This window comes from Crinia signifera, chromosome 8 (assembly GCF_055691185.1).
Source record: "Crinia signifera chromosome 8, ASM5569118v1, whole genome shotgun sequence".
Taxonomy (NCBI): domain Eukaryota; kingdom Metazoa; phylum Chordata; class Amphibia; order Anura; family Myobatrachidae; genus Crinia; species Crinia signifera.
The window spans coordinates 109,926,374-109,947,236 of record NC_139224.1 but is presented as its reverse complement, the minus strand read 5'-3'; the positions used below and the strand labels follow the sequence as shown (position 1 = coordinate 109,947,236).

The window sequence follows — 20,863 nt, the reverse complement described above, 5'->3', positions numbered from 1 at the left end:
ATTAAAACTAATAAGGCACTGGTGGAAATAACAAAAGATCTGTTTTTAAATACAGCACTTTGTTTTCATATCTATCCTTTAACATTTTTGGTTTTAGTAATTGGTTATGTTAAAAATCTCTGGAAATATCTTTTTTTCAGTGTGGAAATAAATGTAAGACAATCAGAACAATTATAGTAAACTCTGCAATTAAGCTTACAGTAAATTGAGATTCTTAGCATTTCTTATTATAATTATTCAGAATTTTCGGTTCTTGATTTTTAGTGTGCACCGGCACTTTATTTATTTTCTGTGTGCAACTACAAGTCTTCACATGGCAGCACCTCTTCGTAGAACACACAATTATTTTTGAAGATTTAATAATAAAATTTGAGTATTTTTTTTTTTAAATAAATATTACAATAACCAACAAATGTCAGCATAGCAATAAGATCACAAAATAAAACATGAAAATACCTTGTACAAACATACAGCAACTCTCCTAACTTTCCAATTTTGGCAGGACAGTCCCAAAACTAGAGAACTTTCCTGCCACAATTGGAAAGGGTCTCCGCACTACTCCTGCAATGCAGAGGCATTTTTAGAGGAAGGGAAAATCCGCATCAAATGTTCTAGGCATGCGCACAATGAATTTGTCACACAAAGGGCCGAATTCAGGTTGAATTCACTATAGTGATCCAACCTGCAGTTTCTTGATGGTTTGGAAACCGTGCACGCGCAGGACAGGCCTTGTAATTGCATAGCAAAATTGCACTTGCCCCTGCCTGATTGACAGGCATTGGTATTCCCAGGGAGGGATATGGGGTGGCCGGCATTTCTGGAAACAGGGGCGTGTCACCCACATTTTATGGGACTTACCAGGCCAAGGACACTGCCACAAGGTGCAGTTTTCTTGGCCTTGCAAGCTGCAGTGCTACAAACACCATGAGTAAAGTTAGACTACACAGTCTGCAGTTGCGGAGGGGCATTGCGACCATCTACCTCTTAAAATGCTATTGCAAATGCAGGCAGGAAGTGGTATGCACCTCCTCCTGCATTTACATTGCTAAGGATCGCAAGGCTAAGCTACTGCAAGCAACTTCTCATAGGCGTGAAAACAAAGTCTGGTCTATCGATTGGTCACTCTCCCAGCTGTCAATTAGTTAATTCAATAAGAAGGTTTCTCACACCTTCACCATCACCAGAAATACAAAAAAAATTGTGTTTGAACTGCACAGGAGGAATCCTGGTGTATCCGAAACCCTAAGCGCCTGATGAGTTTTATTCAAACATTTTTTTGAACTTCTCATAGGCGATCCATAATGAGTAAGTCCCAATGTACCATCACCTGTTCAGGTTAGCGGTAAGGCTTAGTTATTCAGGCTAGGTGTGAAGTCATCTGGAGCATGAACCGGTTTGGATCTCCAAAGATATGGTTGAAAGGAAATACAAGTAAGCATTCCCACAGTAATTACAGAATTATACTATTAAACTAAACCAAATGAATTGCAATGTATACATTACCAACCAAGGGAAAGATTTAACGAGTGATATTCTAGTTATCACTTGTTATTCTTTGTAAATTATGCTGCAACCAATTGAAAAATGACATCTGATTGGTTGGTGCACCATTTAAGATTAGCAATGAGTAACAACTAAAATAATCATTCATTAAATCATCCCCCCAGTGTACTGTAGCATAGTTAAGAAAATCAAGTGTGCCTTTACTGAACCATTGAATGATGAGGGGGGTATTCATTTCGGGATTGCGACAGTCAGAATCCCGGGCCGTTTTCGCTAAGTTCGACTAACTCGACAGTCGGAATTCAATGTTCTGGCTGTCGAGTGTCGGAAATTGAGTGTGTTGGTGAAAACGGCCACAGATTGACGAAAACAGATCAGACTTGTTTTATAGTCTAATTTATTTTTCGTATCTGCCTTTAATGCTGTTGGAAACGGCAGCACTGAATAGGCGGCAGACGCTATTTTTGCCGGCGGAAATCGCATCAGAAATTGAATACCCCCCTTAGTGGTAAACTGCATTAGAGGCCCATATTTTCATTTTAAAACCTCTATCAGTCAACTTGATTAAATGATTTGCCACATTTTCAGGAATTATCACATTTAATTATCACATCATGTGCTTTTTAACAAAATAAGAGCTGAAAACAGGAAAAAAAAAGAATTTATTTCTGGTTCTCAGAAAAGTTATTAAATGTACATTATATGATGTACCTATTAATGTTTAACTATTCCAACTTTTTTTTCCAACATTTTTTTCATACTTTTTTGTTTTTTATTTTTTAACTTTAGTTTATAAAATGGGTTTAGCTAGCAGAATCTTTGAGTCTGCTTCATTAACCCCGTTTCTGCCAGGGGGCAAATAACAGCATATATATTAGACACCTCTGGCTGTAAAGGGGTCATTATTTGGAAAATTACCCCACCCTTTTCCCCCAAAACCATCCCCAATTTGCCCAAAACCCAAACCCTTCGCCCACCCACCTCACCCCACCCATTAGAAAAGAAACAAATTTAAAAAAAACAAAAAAAACTAAAAAGGTGCCCAACTACATTTATCTAGCATTGCGTTATAACTCACAAACGCGCGGTGTTAAAAAGAATAAAATAAAATCACATGTAGGTAGTTTTGTTTTTTCGTGTTAAAACTAAGCAAGAAATATGAAAGACATAAAATAGAAATCAGCAACCTATTTCCATGCTAAACGGGTGTGATCTCTGCAACAGGACTTTTTTTTTTTTTAGATTTTTTTTCTCTCTTTTTAGTAATAAACATTATTAAACCCAGGACGATTTTTTTTGGCTGCTTGATGTCTTTCTTTATGTTGTGTCTTTTTTTTTCTTTTCTTCAGAATATACAAGAACATCCAGCATCAAATGTTTATCTCAAATATAACAATCGACGATACACAGGTTATGTGAAACCGCAGTGAATGTTAATAAAGCTGAGCACTTCCCTCTGTGTCCGTCTTTCTTCTGTGTGAGTACATGCGGATTTTTGGTATCAAACATGAATTTAGGACACCCCAATACAGGTGCCTATAAAAAAAAAAACTGCCAGACAGGAAGATTAATCAGTAATGTAATGATGTCCAGAGAAATGAAAGAACATTGGGCAACAATTCCTTGAAAGAAATCATAAGTCACAGGATGAAGCAAGGTTTGGATAGTGATTTAGAGGAGTCCAATCTATGTGGGACGGACAGAAGCTGTGGAATAAACTGGGTCTGGACTGAACGGTAACAGGGAGGCCATTTTGGTCTTCAAGAATATCTTCGATGAAAACAAGATAGATAATAGCCATGTGCAGAAGCTGGTGGTGAAAGGACAAGAAGATCGTTCAGTATGTACAGTTAGAGATCCAAGGCATAATGAGCGCAAACAGATCCTGGAGATTTGATTAGAGATATGGTCCAATGTTCAATTCAGAGAATATTTTCAGTGGACGGAACTGTGACTTGAGGTCAAGGTTTGTAGGGATATCTGTTGTAAGCGGTATACAGTAGTCCAAGCGAGATAGTTACCAGAGGACGTGGCACTGTTCTTGAGGGACAAAAGCGGTCTGCAGAATAGGAGTGTTTAAGATAAATGCAAAATGAAGTTCTATCGCCATATGCAATATGTCCAAACTACTTTTAGTACCAATGCATCATGGAAACTTTCACCTGTCCATGTTCTTTTGTGTAATGTAAACAGCCTTTGGTTAGTGTACTTAATGCATATCAAGTGATTCTCAAGACACCATCTCTAGAGGTTTTTCATGATGGTGTATATATTTTACAGCAAATAGATGACCAGCAAGGAACTGGTAGGACAGATGGCACCAGTTAAACGTAAATGTAGTGAGCAATTTGGAGAAGCTGGGGGTTACAAGTGTGGCAGTATCCAGGGCTCAGTACTGTGACCCAATAGGATATTTTTATACATAAGAAACATTTTGGGGGGAATTTGTGTCCCTCAGCTAATTTATGTGTAGATATAGGAACTAAATAGTAAAAGCAATTTAATATAGTATATTTAATTATATTTTCTGTAATTAATTATTTTAAATCATTTAAACATGGCTGTCTCTGTGCAAATGTGCAGCCATATTTAAATTTAAATCACTAATTAATTAATTAACATTAATTTATGTTTAATGCATGGGTAGCACACTGCTTCTGACCCCAATCTCTCTCTCTCTTTGTATAATTTGGAAAATCAGTTAAGGGTGAGATGGATATAACCGTGAATCACTGACATGAATTTAGGCATGAAATGGGGGAGATGAGGCTGTTAGGGGGAGAAGGAGTTGCTAATGGAGTATGCCAAAAGAGGTTGCTTTGTTCTTTGCATTCCCACAGTGGCCATCTGGAGTGAGAGGGAAGGGATGGAATCTGGCTTTCAAAAGTGGAAATTCAGGAGCCGGGTGCTCAGTTGGAGGTATCAGAATGGACGCTGCCAGGTCCTTCTGTAGGGGAAGTCACAGACGAAGGAGTGGCTGCATCCTGCCACCCTCCGTTAGCCTGCAAAATAGAAACAGACACGTGTAAGGACTTGCATTGAAATGTTGAGCTTTATGTTACTGCCATAATAAACCTTTGCAAACACTATACTTTCTGAGCATTAGATCAAATTCTCCAATTGATGCATGTTTTTACAGCACAAATAAGTACTACAAGTAGAATCTATTAATACTCCATAGCTAAACAGTTTGGTACCCCCATAATATGAATCAATGTAAATAACCAATAAATGTTGCATGCAATAGTAAAGGGTTCCACAGAATTTACAGGACACGCTTGTTGATCAGCTTTTCGGGAAGCTGAAAATCAATTATATTAGTTGGTGTATGAAGTCATTAACTGACTGTTGGGTCTTTGCCAAATTGTTTGGGGAAATAAACGAAAAACAAAAACTCATTTTTTTTTAAGCAAATTGTGTTTTTTTTTTATTATGTGCTTTTGTTAAGCTGAATGACAAATTAACAGAAACTTTGATTTTCTACTTTGTAGATTACCTTCAAATCAAAGCATAATTGATTAACTTGTCAAGATCTGCAAGTTTTGTGCTCAGAACAAGGGGTTGTAATATATCTGGCATCACTAGGTGCTGGTAGAGCGGACTGAAGACACATTAACTGCGCACACAGACTGATCGTAGTTGTATGCTCTCTGCATTTAACAACACAATGATCTTTGAGATTTCTAAAGGATCATTATTTGGCATCAAAGTGGTTTTGGAACCAAGAATGTGGCGACAGGACAATTACCCAAAATGATCTGCTATAATCGCAGAATAAGTGAACAGAATAAGACAATAGCAGCATCAGGCATTGAGCTCAATCCAATTATACGTGATGATCTCGAGGGTGTGAATCATCGTAATGGCTGCCACATTTTACGACTGCTTGAACATCACTGCCCCATATAGCCGAAAGATATTTTGTGTGCATTTGGCCAGATTTCATCCTAAAAAGGGTGTGAGTTTGGGTGCTGTTGCTGGTGTTGAAACTCTGTGGCAATGGCATTGGTCGGATTGGTCCCTTATGTCACGATTTACAAAAAGTGACAAGAAAAATACATGTCATTTTTATTCCAAAATATAAAATACGGACAATTTACAGCATAGTGGGGAGTTTCTCTGCTCACACAAGAAGGAACTAGATTGTGAGAATTACAGTAAGCAAGAGCAGCCGAATAAAGAGAGCCGAACCAAACAAACATAGTTTGAAGGTTGTTAACTGAATGAAAGAGAGGGGGAGATGTATAAAGCAGTGGAAATAGTGGATAAGCTGCCCATGCAATCAGCTTTGATGCAACATTTATCAAATGCATTCTATAAAATGGATACATAGCAGCTGACTGTTTTGCCATGGGCAACTTATCCACTGGCACACTTCTCCACACTTTTCACTGCTTCATACATCTACCCAGAGTCCCTGAGACTGCTCATCTAAATGTATGATCAATTAGATAATCCTAATAGCCCTACAGACTGGGAATTCCTGTGATTCAACATGTCCATTATCTACTGTGGTCTGTGCTAAATATTCAAGCATGAGGGAGGCGTTTTGCCTCGTTCTTCTATTTTTATTTGTTGAGGTTCTATAACCTCTACAAAGCCAGGGGATTACTAAATATTACTGCACAGACTTCCCTATCAAAGAGGTGCCCACATCTATCCTCCATGGGAGACATTATACATAATGCGTGAGCTCTGCATGACTGAGTAGAGCCATGTGTCTTTTTTGCGAACCTATTCCGTTAAACAGCGTCTTATTTGCAAAAATGAAGAGAATAGAATGAATAAGCAGCTTCTAAGTAAAATGATATGCTTGATGCCTATATTCAGAGTGTGACCGCAGCTATACCTGCATAAGAAATGTAACGTTACAACGTTTTCCAGGAAAACCCTAACTAAAAAGGCTACATAACACAAAAGGAGGCTAGATGTATGTGGGTACATATGTACTGTAGTTTTTAGAAAGCTAATGAACCATTTATCCTGATGCAAGACTTTATTTTCGCATACTCATGGGTTTATTTACTAAGATGGGAGTTTTATGGAAGAGGATTGCTCTGGGCAACCAATCGACTACTTCTTATTTATTTAGCACCTTCTAGAAGATAATAGATATAATCTGATTGGTTGCTATGGACAACTCCCACCTTCATAAATAAACCCCTCAATGTCTCTTTCAAGAGAAGTTACGAGAGATCCAGAGAATTGCAGCCCCACCGTGCACAACATATTTAGGAATTGGTGACAGAAGAAGTGTGTGCAGGGGGGTTGCTTTTCTCATTGCATTCATTTATTACATCAGAGGTTCCCAATCTTTTTTGAATCACAGCACCCTAGAGAATCAGAATTTTTTTCACGGCACCCCTAGGTCCCAAAAAAATTAATTAGATTGGGTTTATATGCGATTCTTAGCGGCAGTTATGTGGTAAAGGGCAGGATTTGCTTCTGTTTGTACACATTCTATAATTGCCAGCCACCAGCACTGGTCTTGCTCATAAATAATTAACCATTAATAGTTTGAGTTGGTCCTGGACCACCAAGCCGCGGCACCCCTGCATGTGTCCCGAGGCACCCCAGGGAGCCACGGCACACAGTTTGGGAACCACTGTATTACATATTACTAGTGGTTATGAATATTGTTGTGTTTAACAAAGGCATAACACCACTGCATAGATGACCTTAACCCTGATAACATTAACTAAATGCAGCTTTGAGCAATTACAAAGTAAATTATTATATTTGAGTGAGGTGATAATCTCTCTCTATCTATGTATGCGGCCTTGCACTCTCCTAAGCGGACAGTCTCCCCGGTGCCTTCCGATATAGCAATGGATAGTCACAGAAGAATCAAACAGTGGCACTCATGGGTAACATTTAAAACGTGTATTCAAAGGTTAATACATCCAGTACCAATGTTTCGGGGCTGGCACGGAACTTTCACTTGCACCTTAACAAAGGGGCGTGCCAGGTCCTGGATGTATTAACCTTTCAATACACATTTTAAATGTAACCTCTGAGTGCCGCTGTTTGATTCTTCTGTGACTATATATATCTATATCGATCTATCTTATAAATTTAAGATCAGGTTAACATGGAAAACTAATGTTGTGCATTCCTTTCTACATTACTGTTCTTTACATACTGTGTTTTTACCACTGATCAGAGTTGCTGAATACACAAGGTATAATGGCTGATTGTGAGAAGGTCCAAAAGTGATGACAGAAATCCTTATTTTAGGGGAATGTACTTTATGATAACCAGTTTTCCTTATCTTATGTATGTAGAACCTTTGTTCGAATTGATGTAGAAAGCGGATCATCGACTAAACCTCTAATCCTCTCCTGGCTGTATAAAAGGTGAGACCCTCTCTTTAATGCTGCTTATTTCTTGATTCAAGGACACAGTCTGAATTTCTGGATCCACCTCTGAGCAAAAGCTGGCAGCCTCTTATTTCCCAGCCTATGATTTTGTGGCGGCCACTCTCTGTAATCACAGTGGCCTGGGCTTGTCCCCTCCTCTCTTGCGTCCCCATCTATCTCACAACTGTAATTGCCATGTCACAAGATCATTTGTTTCTTTCTATTCAGCATCTCTTTAATGCACAAAAATGACATTTCATGTTATGAGGGGTCATTGTGAACAAACAAAGAGAGAACTATGGATGCATGGTGTTCCAAAGCTCTGCAAGTTGTTTATTATAGGTCATTAGTAATTATTTAGAACTTTGTATATTTATGCAATCTACATATCGTTTAGTAGCAGCAGACTGGTGTGTTAAAGGTAGGCAACCTCCTTACATTGGAACGCAATCCAACTTCGCTGAAAGCAGACAATAAAAATGGTTTTGTCTTTTTAATCACATAATACAAATCCTAAATGAAAACAAAAATACAATAGAAAGACAATTGCAAAAGTGTATTAAAATGAGGTTATTGGTATCCTACATTAAAGGTGTTTGTTGCAGAAAGCATTTTATTACAGAATGATTTGTAATGTTAATTTCCCAGAATGCATCCCTGCTAACTTGCCAAAGGTATATGTTATTTTTTTAGTGTAACTCACAAACAATCCAATTTTATATGTACACTCCACACACACACACATTTTTGTAGGGGGGATCCGGCTCTCCCTGTACCAGGTATGGCTGCGCTGGGTGCCCGCTCCAATGGTTAAATAGAAGGCAGGTGGGGGAATGCAGAACTCCAGGCGTCTTTACAGAAAACACACTTAGGCCATCCTTATGGACAACGTTTCATTGCTTTTTAATAAGCAATTTCTTCAGGTCATGGCATCATGTTGGTTATATATATATACTGTATCTTTGCATTTACTTTATTCGGTACTTGTTTCCTAGCACGGCCACATATCTTGGCCATCGGGGGTAATTTGAGTGGCCTGCGACGCGACCGACGCGATGCCCCCGATTTTTCCATTGAAAACAGTGAAAAATCGGGTCGGTCGTGTCGTGTGCACCTAAAAATGATTAAATGGTCCAGACGCGATGCCCCCGATTTCCCCATAGGGAACAATGTTAAATGCCTCAATTTACCCGCGATGACCACGATTTCCCATAGGAAACTATGTTAAATGGATCAATTTACCCAAATCAGCATAGGAACAATAGTAAATGGGCCAAAAACACCCCTGAACATTGAAATGTCCCCCCAAAAGTAGTTGACGCCACCCCGCCATGAACGTGAACCCGAAGCGTGGCGAGCGCAGCGGTACGCGTCCTCCGACCTTTTCATGCCCTACTATTCACTAGGGCGTGGAGTGAGAATAGAATAGTGTGGCGAGCGCAGCGAGCCACCGAGCCCGAAGCGTGGCGAGCGCAGCGAGCCTCGCGAGGGGACGCGGATACCTTCACAGGTAAACGCGTCCCTTCGCGGGCTTCCCAGGTGTCCGCGTCGCCATGGACACCTGGGAAGCCCGCGAGGGGACACGTATAACTGTGAAGGTATCCGCGGGGCTCGCTGCGCTCGCCACGCTTCGGGCTCGGTGGCTCGCTGCGCTCGCCACACTATTCAATTCTCACTCCACGCCCTAGTGGATAGTAGGGCATGAAAAGGTCTGAGGACGCATACCTCCGCCCCTCGCGGGCTCGCTGCGCTCGCCACGCTTCGGGTTCACGTTGATGGCGGGGTGGCGTCAATAACTTTTGGGGGGACATTTCAATGTTCAGGGGTGTTTTTGGGCCATTTACCATTGTTCCCTATGATAATTTGGCTAAATTGAGCCATTTCACATGGTTTCCTATGGGAAATCGTGGTCATCGCGGGTAAATTGAGGCATTTAACATTGTTCTCTATGGGGAAATCGCGGGCATCGCGTCTGGCCATCGCACCCGATTTTTTTAGCGTCCGCGATGTCCGCGATGGCCCCGATTTTACCCCCGATGACCGCGATTCTGATCGGTGTGGCCGTGCTAGGAAACAAGTACCCTTTATTCATACAATGAGACTGGTATTATTATTATTGCTGTTCAGTTGCTTTTGTTTCTACTATGGCACTAAAAGCTTATTGCAGTAGAGAGAGATCAGAAGATGTAGGACTTGAGGCAGGTAAATATACTCTAATTATACAAATAAAATCCACCAACATGCTGTAAGTTGTGAGTGGCTAATTTAGCCTTTTTAAGAAACATACGCATTTATTTTTCATTGATAAGTATTTGACATTTTATGAAACCCCAGACTGTGATACTAATATCAACCCTGTTAATGGAGCACTTTGCTGATTGAGAAGGTTACAGGCTCTTATGCAAATGCAGAGTGTGAGCATCATTTGCTGATGGGTGTATAATTAAATGCATAGCAGCTGAGATACAATACATATCTACCAAAAGGATGCACAAATGTAAATAAAATCATTTCCTACCTATGTAAGGCTGCGGTTCTCCCCTCCCACAGCATTGTGTGCATCTTGTGTTATTTCTGTGTTTATGTCAGATCTCCCCCTCCTCCCTCCCTCCCTCTGTCATGGCCTTTGGATGGTGGATGGCTGATCTGAGAAATGTATTTGGATTGCTGTCCCAAATCTGCAGCCGCTCTCCCTGTGTCTGTCTTATTGATTTCACTCCATACGACACGGCTTGTCGCTATGAATTTACATGTCATTCCCAGCCGCAAGCCCTGCCAGGAATATTTGCTCCTCTCTGTCGCCCTCCAACACACAAACATATGTCCATGTATGTGTATGCTGCATCTGTGTACTACCACACAGATGTGAGTTAGGAGTGCTTTATAAAAATGTCATGTATAAAATATTTCACAGAGACATATGACAGAGACCCAGTTAATATGTGCCACCTAGTTATGCAATGCCTACGACTAATTCACCCTAACCGCTGCCTGTCATGGATAAAAGGCTGTACAGTATTTAAGTGGTTAACACAGATGGATTCCATGCTTGTTCTGCAGTGGCCACGCTACGTGTCACCTGTTTGGCTGTTTCCCTCGCCTGACTGTTAAGTGTCCGCAGGTGGCACAAGGAAACTGATTATGTGTGACAGGCCTGGGCTCCAGCCGCCGCACCGAGCATCATTTGTGGGTTGAGCGCTGGCCGCTGGCTCCACCGGCACAAAGAAAAAAGGTGACCATGAAAGGGAAAGGAGAATGTGCAATGTGGCAGTCAGGACCCCGTGGACTTAAAATAATTGGAAGACTGAGAGGAAACGAGAGATTTCTTTGCTTACACTGATGCCCTGCGGACTGTACATCTGATTCGCTGTCAGAGTCTCACTGTATCCGCCTGTCTGACTGATAACATGGCGAAGGGTATCCACCTGGAAGACAGACCGTAGTAACAGTGAGGAGAGGGTACCATGATGGAGATGAGGCTGAAGACACAACACAGACTCAGGATGTAGACAGAACAGACATACAGTACAGTGACAAGGAACGTTGTCTCGGTCAAAGAAAGGGACAGGAGGTACAGCAAGAGGAAAAAAGGGACAGAGAAAAGAGAAGTGAGACGATATGAATAGTCATATAGAAAAGATAGCATAGGGAAATGAGTCTGAAGGAGAAAAGAATCAAAGATGACAGAGAGGGAAGAGCAAAATGGGAGACAATGGAATACAACCTGGAAATTACTGGTGAGGATAACACCATAAAAGTGACAACAATGCATGGATAAAACAGGCCAAAATAATGGAGTAATAAATAGATCATGACATGCCAAAAAAAATAATAAAAAAGAATAGCAAATGTATGTTAACCCTTCACTATGTAAGCATCAAACAGCAGCAACCAGTCTGGCAGATTGTGTATAAGGGGTTATAGTAATTACTATTCCCAATCATTTCTGAAATGGTGACTGGTCCTTACAGATCATGTGCAAACCCAAAAAACATTCAAACCAATTAGGCCAATTTATATATGTACCATAATACCTCCTAGGCATATATGACTTCATATTGTATTAATATTTATACAGAAGCAAAGCTAAGGCACTGTGCTGTCCACTGACTATTAACTTGAGCTTCTCAGTAGGAAAGGTCACGCCTCTCTGTTACTGGCCAACTAATTGTTCCAAATGCTCTCCTCTATTCTATCATTTAATTTCCTTATAATCTGCCTTTATATTACAAGGTACGGCACCTTTCACGCTTTAACCACTTATACGGTATTTCGTGGTCATTGCACTATCCACTGCTTCCCCTGCACTCCCATCCCATTCGCTGAAATACCACCACCTCCATCAATCATTGGTAGGAAAATAGAAATGTGATGTTGACAGCGAGATACAGATTACTGGTAGCATTGTATACCCTCACACCGCAGCACTACACCCATGGTATAGTATATAACACCCCAAATGCAGGGCAGACATTTATAAAGTAGATAATGAGGAAAGACTGACAGAAAGTTAATCATGCAACACTTGAAAAAAAAGGATGATGTAACTTGCGTACGCACTTCAAGGAGTGTCCTAAAACAGCCTGTCAAAAGGTAGAAAATAGGACCACGGCTGTTTCTGTGAAGGGGAAGTGGTTTGTACACTGATGGAGTAAGCAAGGCCTGTAGAGGCATAACAGTTTTTCCATTCTGCAATGAATTAGTTGCAGAAAAGTCTTTCAAAGACCTTGCATTAATCACTTTTACAATTATTCATACATACTTTATAAAATAAATATTTGCCCCAACAATTCCCCAAAATGGATAGGACCTTTACCATTCTTCATCCATGAGCAAAGCGCAGATATCAGGTTTCTCTACCCATGGTGGATGCCAGTACCCTCCTCAACCAAGCAGAACAAGGTTGTATCAACACTGCTACTGAGGAACATGAGACCAGCACTCTCCTCTACCTACGGGGCACCTTCCTCCACTAACGATCATGTGACCAGTGCCTTTTCCATTTGGCAAATCATCTGACGGTCCCTACCTGTGACTGTACGTTGGCTCCAACCTGGGCACCTTGGTAAGAATCTCCATTGAGAGACTGCACGCTCATGAACAAATCTCCAGAATTTGACATGTTAAAAGAACTGGAAGAACCTGGAAAGGAAAGAGTGAAGCACCTGAATCAAAAAGAAGGAAGTTCAAACCTCAGAGAGTAGAGGTTTGACATGCACAGTTTGAGGCGAGACAGGCAGGTGAATAGGAAAGAACAGTAACATAACTAGAAGAGTTAGTATAGATAGGAGATCTATAAGAAAACCAAAAGAGGAAGAGACTTTACATATTATGGAAATAAAAAGTAATTAGTGAAGGGAGTCCATATTTAGTACAAGGAGGATGAATTGATCTCAGGCAGAGTGTTCTGAGCTAGGTTAGTATGAAGGATTTGTTCACTGAACTTGCATCTGTCAATTTGCCTAAACCTAATTTAACCAGTTACATTAAGTAAACGCAATGTCAAATGATTGCACATACATTCATACACAAGCACTCCTGCAAAATATATTACACTGCAGATACCCTGGTCTGTTCTAAGTAGTCATCATTCATATGTACACAGGTCTAACAATATACTAAACTTGCAATGCTAGAAACAGGTCGCCGTCCATGAAGAGAACCAGGTCTCTGTCCATGAAGTGAACATACATGGCTTCCATTAGGGCAGTGACACTCCAGCTGTTGTTGATCTACACATCCCAGCATGCCCTGCATCAGTTTCAGCATGACCAAATTGTAAAACTGTAGCAGGGCATGCTGAGATGTGTAGTTCAACAAGAGCTGGAGTGTCAAGGAATGTTGAATTTTACTTAATTGTCAAACATATTTTGGATGTAACGCCAAACCGACCCATGGGCTGTTCAGACCCTAATATGCATTATTAAACTTGAAATTGGTTTAGCATGACACAAAGCCATTAGCACAGTCATATGCTATGTACTAAACATACATCTTGTTTAATTTGAAATTACATTTCAAATTCTATTTCAGGGTATTTTCTTGTGAAAAAGTAAAACGAAACAAAGCTAAAGTATATTTTACATGAAAATAATTATAATGTTATCATTTCCATTTCAATATGATCATTAGTATGTTGCTTAATTGAACTTAATTGTATGTGCAGAGTGTAAGATTCTGCAAACTGCAAGAGAGTGCGATTTCTAGAAGTTTATCTAATGTAAGCCACCTGGACATAACTAGAACTCCCACATTTGTGGAACAGCCACCTGACAATGACAGTCCACTCTTGTCACTTCTTTCTTCCTTTTTATTGTCAAGTACAGTAAACAAATAAATTCGGGAGGAGCAAGTCTTAATAAAAATTAGTGGACTGCAAAGGCAGAGAACCAGATAATGGTTCCCACTTATTATTATTATGTGGCAATAACATATTTTGTATCACCAACTGAAAATCTTTTGACTAAAAAAGTTATCCAACATGTGTACATATATGACTTGTCAGATCATGTACGTACTGTAGAAGCAAAACTTTGGGTTCCAGTTCAGATTGTAAAAAAAAATAAAAAAATCACATTTTGTCTATGGATATCTTTGGCGATGGCAAGAAGATTTTCATAATCAGATCACTCATTAAAGGTAGGGCTTTACCCCACAATGAATAGACACCAAAGTGTTAGATTTTCATGCTTTAAAAACTCTTCACATACAAGTCAGCCTTTGTGGCTATACTTCACGTGAAATAACAAATTGATGGTGAATACGATATAGAATTTATTACCATTTTAGAGAAAATATACATTTATAACTCCAACTGTGCCAGATGTGTATCAAGTGTCAATAAGTGATAAAGTGGAAAATGATAAACAACCACTCAAACAGCGCCAACCTGTCATTTTTCAAACCATGGCAGTTAGTGGCTGTTTAGCACTTTTGGAAGCTTGATACATCTGGGCCTCTTTCATTTTCAGAAAAAAAAAAGCCTAAAACTATTCTCAAGGGGTGTATTGCTAGTTATTTTACACCTTTACCACAAGCATATAACATTCACAAACTCTTTGCATTGCTGCCTAGAGGACATTATTGATTTACCAAATTTGGTGGAGATTACAGACCCATCCACAACTACTGTATTAATTTACTAAGGGGACTGCATTCAGCATTGTCCATTGCATCTAATGACAGTAAGTTTTGAGTGCATATGAAACCCAATATTTCCTACATATTTCCAAATGTCTTCTGTTCGTCTGTTTTTGAAACCTTTACATATATAATAGCAAATGTTATTTGTCACTCTGAATTATTGACTTTAAAACAGGCAGACACACACATTTATATTTTTCTATAGGAATAGATCGCAAATATGAAGAATATAGTTTGCATTTACACGTCTGAGTATTCCTAGCCAATTGTCAATGTAATGCTTGAGTACCATTCATCAACTCAGCCTTGATCTTTATGGGATTACTTTTCTCTTTTGCTCAATTCCCCTATTATCATGTGATCATGATGTTGTGTTTTTCTAGATCATTCAATCTATTTGAATCAATATCACAGTCAAAACTTATGGAATCAGGAATTACTTGTGGGACCTTAGTTTCTTTCCCCCCAACAATACAAGAGTCGCCAGTAAATAAGCATCCTCCTAACACCAAAAATGAACCACCATGGACCAACACAAATGGATGGACATATCAAATGGATAGAAAATAAATAATATATATATTTATATATATATATATCAACAAAACAGTAAATACCACGAATAACCACGAAAGTGAAACCAAAACGGACGTGCACGTGTCATGAGGACCATGCGTACTAACCGAGGTTCTGTGGTGACAGGAACTGCATTTTGTTTTGTGGTTGAACTGCCCCGCGTTCCGTCTGTTTGCTTCCTGAATGAAACACAACACAAAACCAGCAATTTCAAGGATATCAGCCCTTAGCTTTTCATCGGCATAGGGAAAAATAATTTAACTGCAGGGTTAGCAAGCAATGTGTGCAGCTGGAGACTGGTTGACCAAATGGCTTCAAATGAACCTCGTGTGATCTTCAGTCAGTGTAAATTAGGCGAGATGTGGACTAGACATGCTTATGTCACATTTAGATTCTACCGCATATAAAAAACCCTCGATACCTAATGCTTTAGAGCAGGAACTGACATATATATCACAACAGTTCAGTAATGCTTGGAGTACTTTAAAACCCTATTAAGGTGGTAGTATCTGCAGTACACAACAAAACTCATGTTCCCCAAACAAATCACATGGGAAAATACAAATATTTTACTTCCAGGACATAATTTCTGTGGTCTAAAAGGGTATTTTCCCCAACTTAAAAAAAAAAAAAAAAAGAGCATTTAAAAGGCCAAACATCTAAGTCTACTAACTGTATAGGGACACCTATGGCGCTTAATACCAAAATCGTAGTACAGTTACAGACCTTGATAATGCTCAAAATGCTATTAGTTTACCATCATTTTGGTCTTGTACAGGTTTAAAATGGGATTATTTCTATCAACTCACTTAAACTGCTAAATAAGGACATGCGTAGGCACCTATTTGTTAGCATAAAAAAATGATGAAAGGACCATGGAGCTGCAATAAGCATATGTACCTAATTTACAAGTGACCTTCCTGGGAGAAGCCCGGAGAGGAGACACTGCAGGGCACTTGTGATTCATGGGTCTGTGCTGAGGGGGCAGAGCTAAATGGCACAATAGCCTATTAGCCCTCCACCTTCCCACGATTGCCTAAAGTAAGATACAGTACTGCCCACTTCACTAGGAAGGAAGCACAATGCAGGAGAGCAGCCTACTCTTCTGGGGCTGTGGGGGTCTATTACAAAAATTGTGAGCATTCAGCATCTTCCAAAACGGTAAGCAAGCATGGTATATATCTTGGAAAGTGATAAGAGAAAGCACCAGCCAACCAGCTCCTAACCTCCATGTTGCAGGCTATGGGCCAAATGCAGTAAGCTTCAAAAGTTATAAAATGGAGTGTGATAAACAGCCAGCCAATCAGCTCCTACCTGCCATGTCACAGTCTGTGTTTGGAAAATGACATACAGGAGCTGATTGGATGGCTGTTTATCACTCCCCATTTTATCACTTTTGAAGCTTAGTGCATCCTTCCATATTTCTGAAAAATGACAGCAGCTGATTGGTTTGTACTTTCTCCAAAGCTAAGAACATCTGTTTGTCTTAAGGGGCGATTTACCTACAAAGTGCAGCAATCAATCACAGGAAAAGAACCCAAATTGAAGGTGATTGACAGCGAGTCAGATGCAATGCACAGCCCCGTGGGGATCCAAGTCGCCCTTGCTGCAGAAGGCTGATTTGGCTGGGATTGTATGCGACATTTGCATGCTAAAGGACCGCATGCGCTATATCACATGCGATGCCCAGGAAGGTCCCAGGTGGCTCAAGGGAGCCCTGTATGCAGCTTCTCCAAGGGGAGAAGTCGCTGCAGTGTATGGGGCCATTAAATCTAAGGGTAGGAATAAACAGTTCACTTATATGAAGTTACAGGAATGATTTAATTATCTTAAACCACCAGTGAAACTCACCATCAAAGAGGTGGGAAAGTGTATTTTCACTGTGGCCTGTTTAGAGATCATTGATCCCCAAAGCCACACATTACATTGATCGGTATTTATGTACCAGTTGGTAACTGAAATACACTGCAAATATGTGAAATGTAGAAAAGGGCTAGCATCTCACAAGACAGAATGCATTTTGGTAATTTTACGATAAATCATCAATATTGTACTAGATACTTGTTTATTGAAGTATATTAGGAAAACTGTAGGCAGACAGACGAGGGCAGTGCTTCTAAAACGTGGCCCCCCATACAGACTTAATGATTGTATTAAGAGGAGATTAGGGTGCAAACCTGAAGGATCATGCAAACTGGCCGACATGATGCAACAATATATATTACATTTATACACCTTTGGCAATGGGTCAGATTGAGACACTGGAATTCAACAATTAACAGGTGTAGCCAAATACTTTTGTCCATATAGTGTATCTAGTAGTGAGAAATCCATTTAATAGTGTAGGCTTTATGGCTATTAATACTTGAGCCCATGTGATTCACAGACATCCTCATATCCTGGACTATGTGCGTCTTCAGCTACAAGTTTGAAAAGCACTGGCCTAGTGTCTTCTAGTCACGTATAAGCACTTCTGGTATATATATCTCTCTCAATCAGTTTTGAAAATCTAAATATGAATGGTCAAACCTTAGTAAAAGATCCAACTACAATATACAGTTAACACATGTACTTTAATTGTGAAAACAGACTAACCAATAAAGCTACCATATTAGGCCATTAATGCCTTATGCTGAACATACATAGGCAGATAAAGTGACTGTCAGGCCAAAGGGCATTTGATCGCATCAGACAATCCTGCATGATCAACCGATCGATTTTACAGGATCGGTCATCTACATTTATGTGGCCAATCCACTGATATTTGGGGAATCGGACAGATAATTGTAGCCCATGGACCTAATTCAGACCTGATGACTCATCCGCAAATATGCAGATGACTGCAAGTAGAGATATTCATCACCCAGTGTGAAAACCTGCCCTGTGCCAATCTGCGAGTGAATTGAGAAAACCTCGCTATTTGCTACAAATCCATATCCATTCATTTACGATGGATTGATTTTTCCAGTCTGTGGGAATGTGAGTTAAGCTGGCTATACATCTACAGATCAATTGTCAGATTGGGCTGGTTGGAACAAAAGCCTGGTAGTGGATGGCAGCAGATGACAGTTGACCATTTGCTTTGAAATGCTGGAAAACTGCCAAAAGCGGTCATTCAGATATTACCAGGTTTTTGTTCCAATCAGCCCAATCTGACAATCGATCTGTAGATGAATGGGGCCCATTACTCTGACCTTTCCAAAATTGTATGACAGAATCAGGCTGATCAAGGTCGGCACTGACATTACAGGCCTTCCCCGAAAACACCTTGGCACACCTGCCTCTTTCCGGACACTCACAAACAACGTCAGGTGTCCACACCCCACACCCTGGCTTCCGATCGGTAAATTGTGAGGGGATTGCGATAAAATCTATAGGCTATTTTTTTTCCAGTTATTTAAGCTTGTGCATATCCGCTCTTATTCGTTCACATCTGCAGTCATTTGATAATTGAACGGACTGCGACTTTGCACAACATCAATCAGGTCTGAATAACCCCTATATGCCCAGCATTAGCTATTATGTACCACATGAGCTTCTGATCTCATCATTATCACACTGTACTGAAAGATGAAAGTCATCACAGGAGGTTTTCTAGCTCGTCAGTACATGGGCTGTTCACACTGATCAGTGATATATATATATATATATATCTATATATATAAATACAGAACTATCTGGCTGTAATACACGGTAAATATATTATGTTTTAAGAGGTCTTCTTAGACATTAATTTAATGATTTATTGCTTGGTCGTTTTTAGATGACAAATATGCTGCAATAAAAGAGAATACATTAAAAATGGGACTAAGCCTCTTTAAATGTTCTTGAGAACATATTTAATACTGGGGTACAACTTTGTTGTTATTGCCCAAGTCATGATTTATTTAAAAGGCAGATTTTACTGGGAAGAAATTACTTATTGCGCATATTTCTTAAAGCCACAAAGCAGAGATGGTCAACACTTGGATTAGCATAGCTCCCAACTGTTCTGAGACAATCAGGAATTAGAGTGCTATGAAACACCTTCCTAATAAGGGCAACATTGTATCATGGGCCAGAAGTTTGGGAGAGCAGCGGTACAAAGGACGCAGCGCTCACCTATCTCCGGTGCTCGCAGGCGCTAATACGGAGCTGCAGGGGAGCAGAATAGAATAACCTGCCGCCACCTGGCCAAATCCAATGTCAGGAGTTATAGGTCTTAAATGTTGTGAATTTCGCTTTAGGAGGGTATTCAATCTGGGATTCCGCCGGAATGTCGCAACAGTCAGAATCCCGGGCTGTTTTTGTTTCTTAATACTGTAACTCAACAGCTAGAAGTCAATGTTCTGGCTCTCGAGTGTCTGAAAGTCTGTGGATCGGCGAAAACTGCCTTGAATTCAACAATACATGACAAAACAGATCCACCCTTTTAAAAATCCTTCAATGCAAATGAATCTACCACATACACAGAATGTTACATAAACTATGTTTTTTTTCTTAGTTGACACTAGTCTATGCATTTTCACCAGGAAAAATACAAATTTAACACTGTCCCGTTAAAAAATGATTCAGAATAATCCTTTTTCTGTAGGTTATTGTTGAAAAAACACTTAAACGAGATTACTTCCATCCTGTGAATGGATTCCACTGGCACCAGTGTGAAGCCATCTGAAAAGCAGATAGTTATCACATGTGAAGCATCGGAGGTGCTGTGGCAATATACATACAAAACCATTAATTTTACACAATGAATTCATGCCGTTAATAAGAACTTGAGGTAGACATCCAAGTATTTATGTAATAAATAATCATTATTAAACCAAGATTCAACAAATCCCATTTGCCTGGTAGCAATGGCCCCTAGATTTTGCTGCCTGACAACCAGATTATGCAAGTAGGGAGGAAGCATATCTTCGTCAGCCCTAGTGGAGATTGGTTGACATGCATGTATTGGGAGTGGCTAGTTCATGCCCTGGAATCTGCAGAGTGTCCGCCAAGGCCTGAACAGACTGCGGTCTCTAAACTCCTGCTGCATAGATCTCTCCATTAAGGGTTGTATTGCCACAAGGGGGCTGAGGGGTATTAATAGCTTAATTGGGGGAAACTGCACAGCAATGTGGCTATAGAGGGTGGTTAGCTTGAGGGTACCACCATAGTGACGTTACCGTGGGGATTGATTTGTCTGGGGGTGGGGCAAAACAGCTCAGTAATGTGGCTGTAGGGGGGGGGGGCACTATCATTGTGGTTCCTATATTTTAGAAAAATGTGTTATGTCCTTTATATAAGCAGCTTAACAGAAT

General features: G+C 40.1%; 1 protein-coding gene across 3 annotated transcripts in view; it reads right to left on the bottom strand.

The window, feature by feature from the left end:
* Positions 1-2,146: 2,146 nt before the first annotated feature.
* Positions 2,147-20,863, bottom strand: part of PBX1 (PBX homeobox 1) — a 132,901-nt gene continuing 114,184 nt past the window's right edge. For 2 of the 3 annotated variants that reach the window (XM_083156966.1, XM_083156964.1), the window contains exons 7-10: positions 15,689-15,760; positions 12,892-13,004; positions 11,198-11,287; positions 2,147-4,505 (exon numbers count right to left, since the gene is read on the bottom strand). In XM_083156966.1, coding sequence (XP_083013092.1) covers positions 4,413-4,505; positions 11,198-11,287; positions 12,892-13,004; positions 15,689-15,760 — 368 coding nt within the window. In that variant the 3' untranslated portion in view covers positions 2,147-4,412. The remainder of the gene's footprint in view (positions 4,506-11,197; positions 11,288-12,891; positions 13,005-15,688; positions 15,761-20,863) is intronic. The other variant, XM_083156967.1, reaches the window with a different exon arrangement.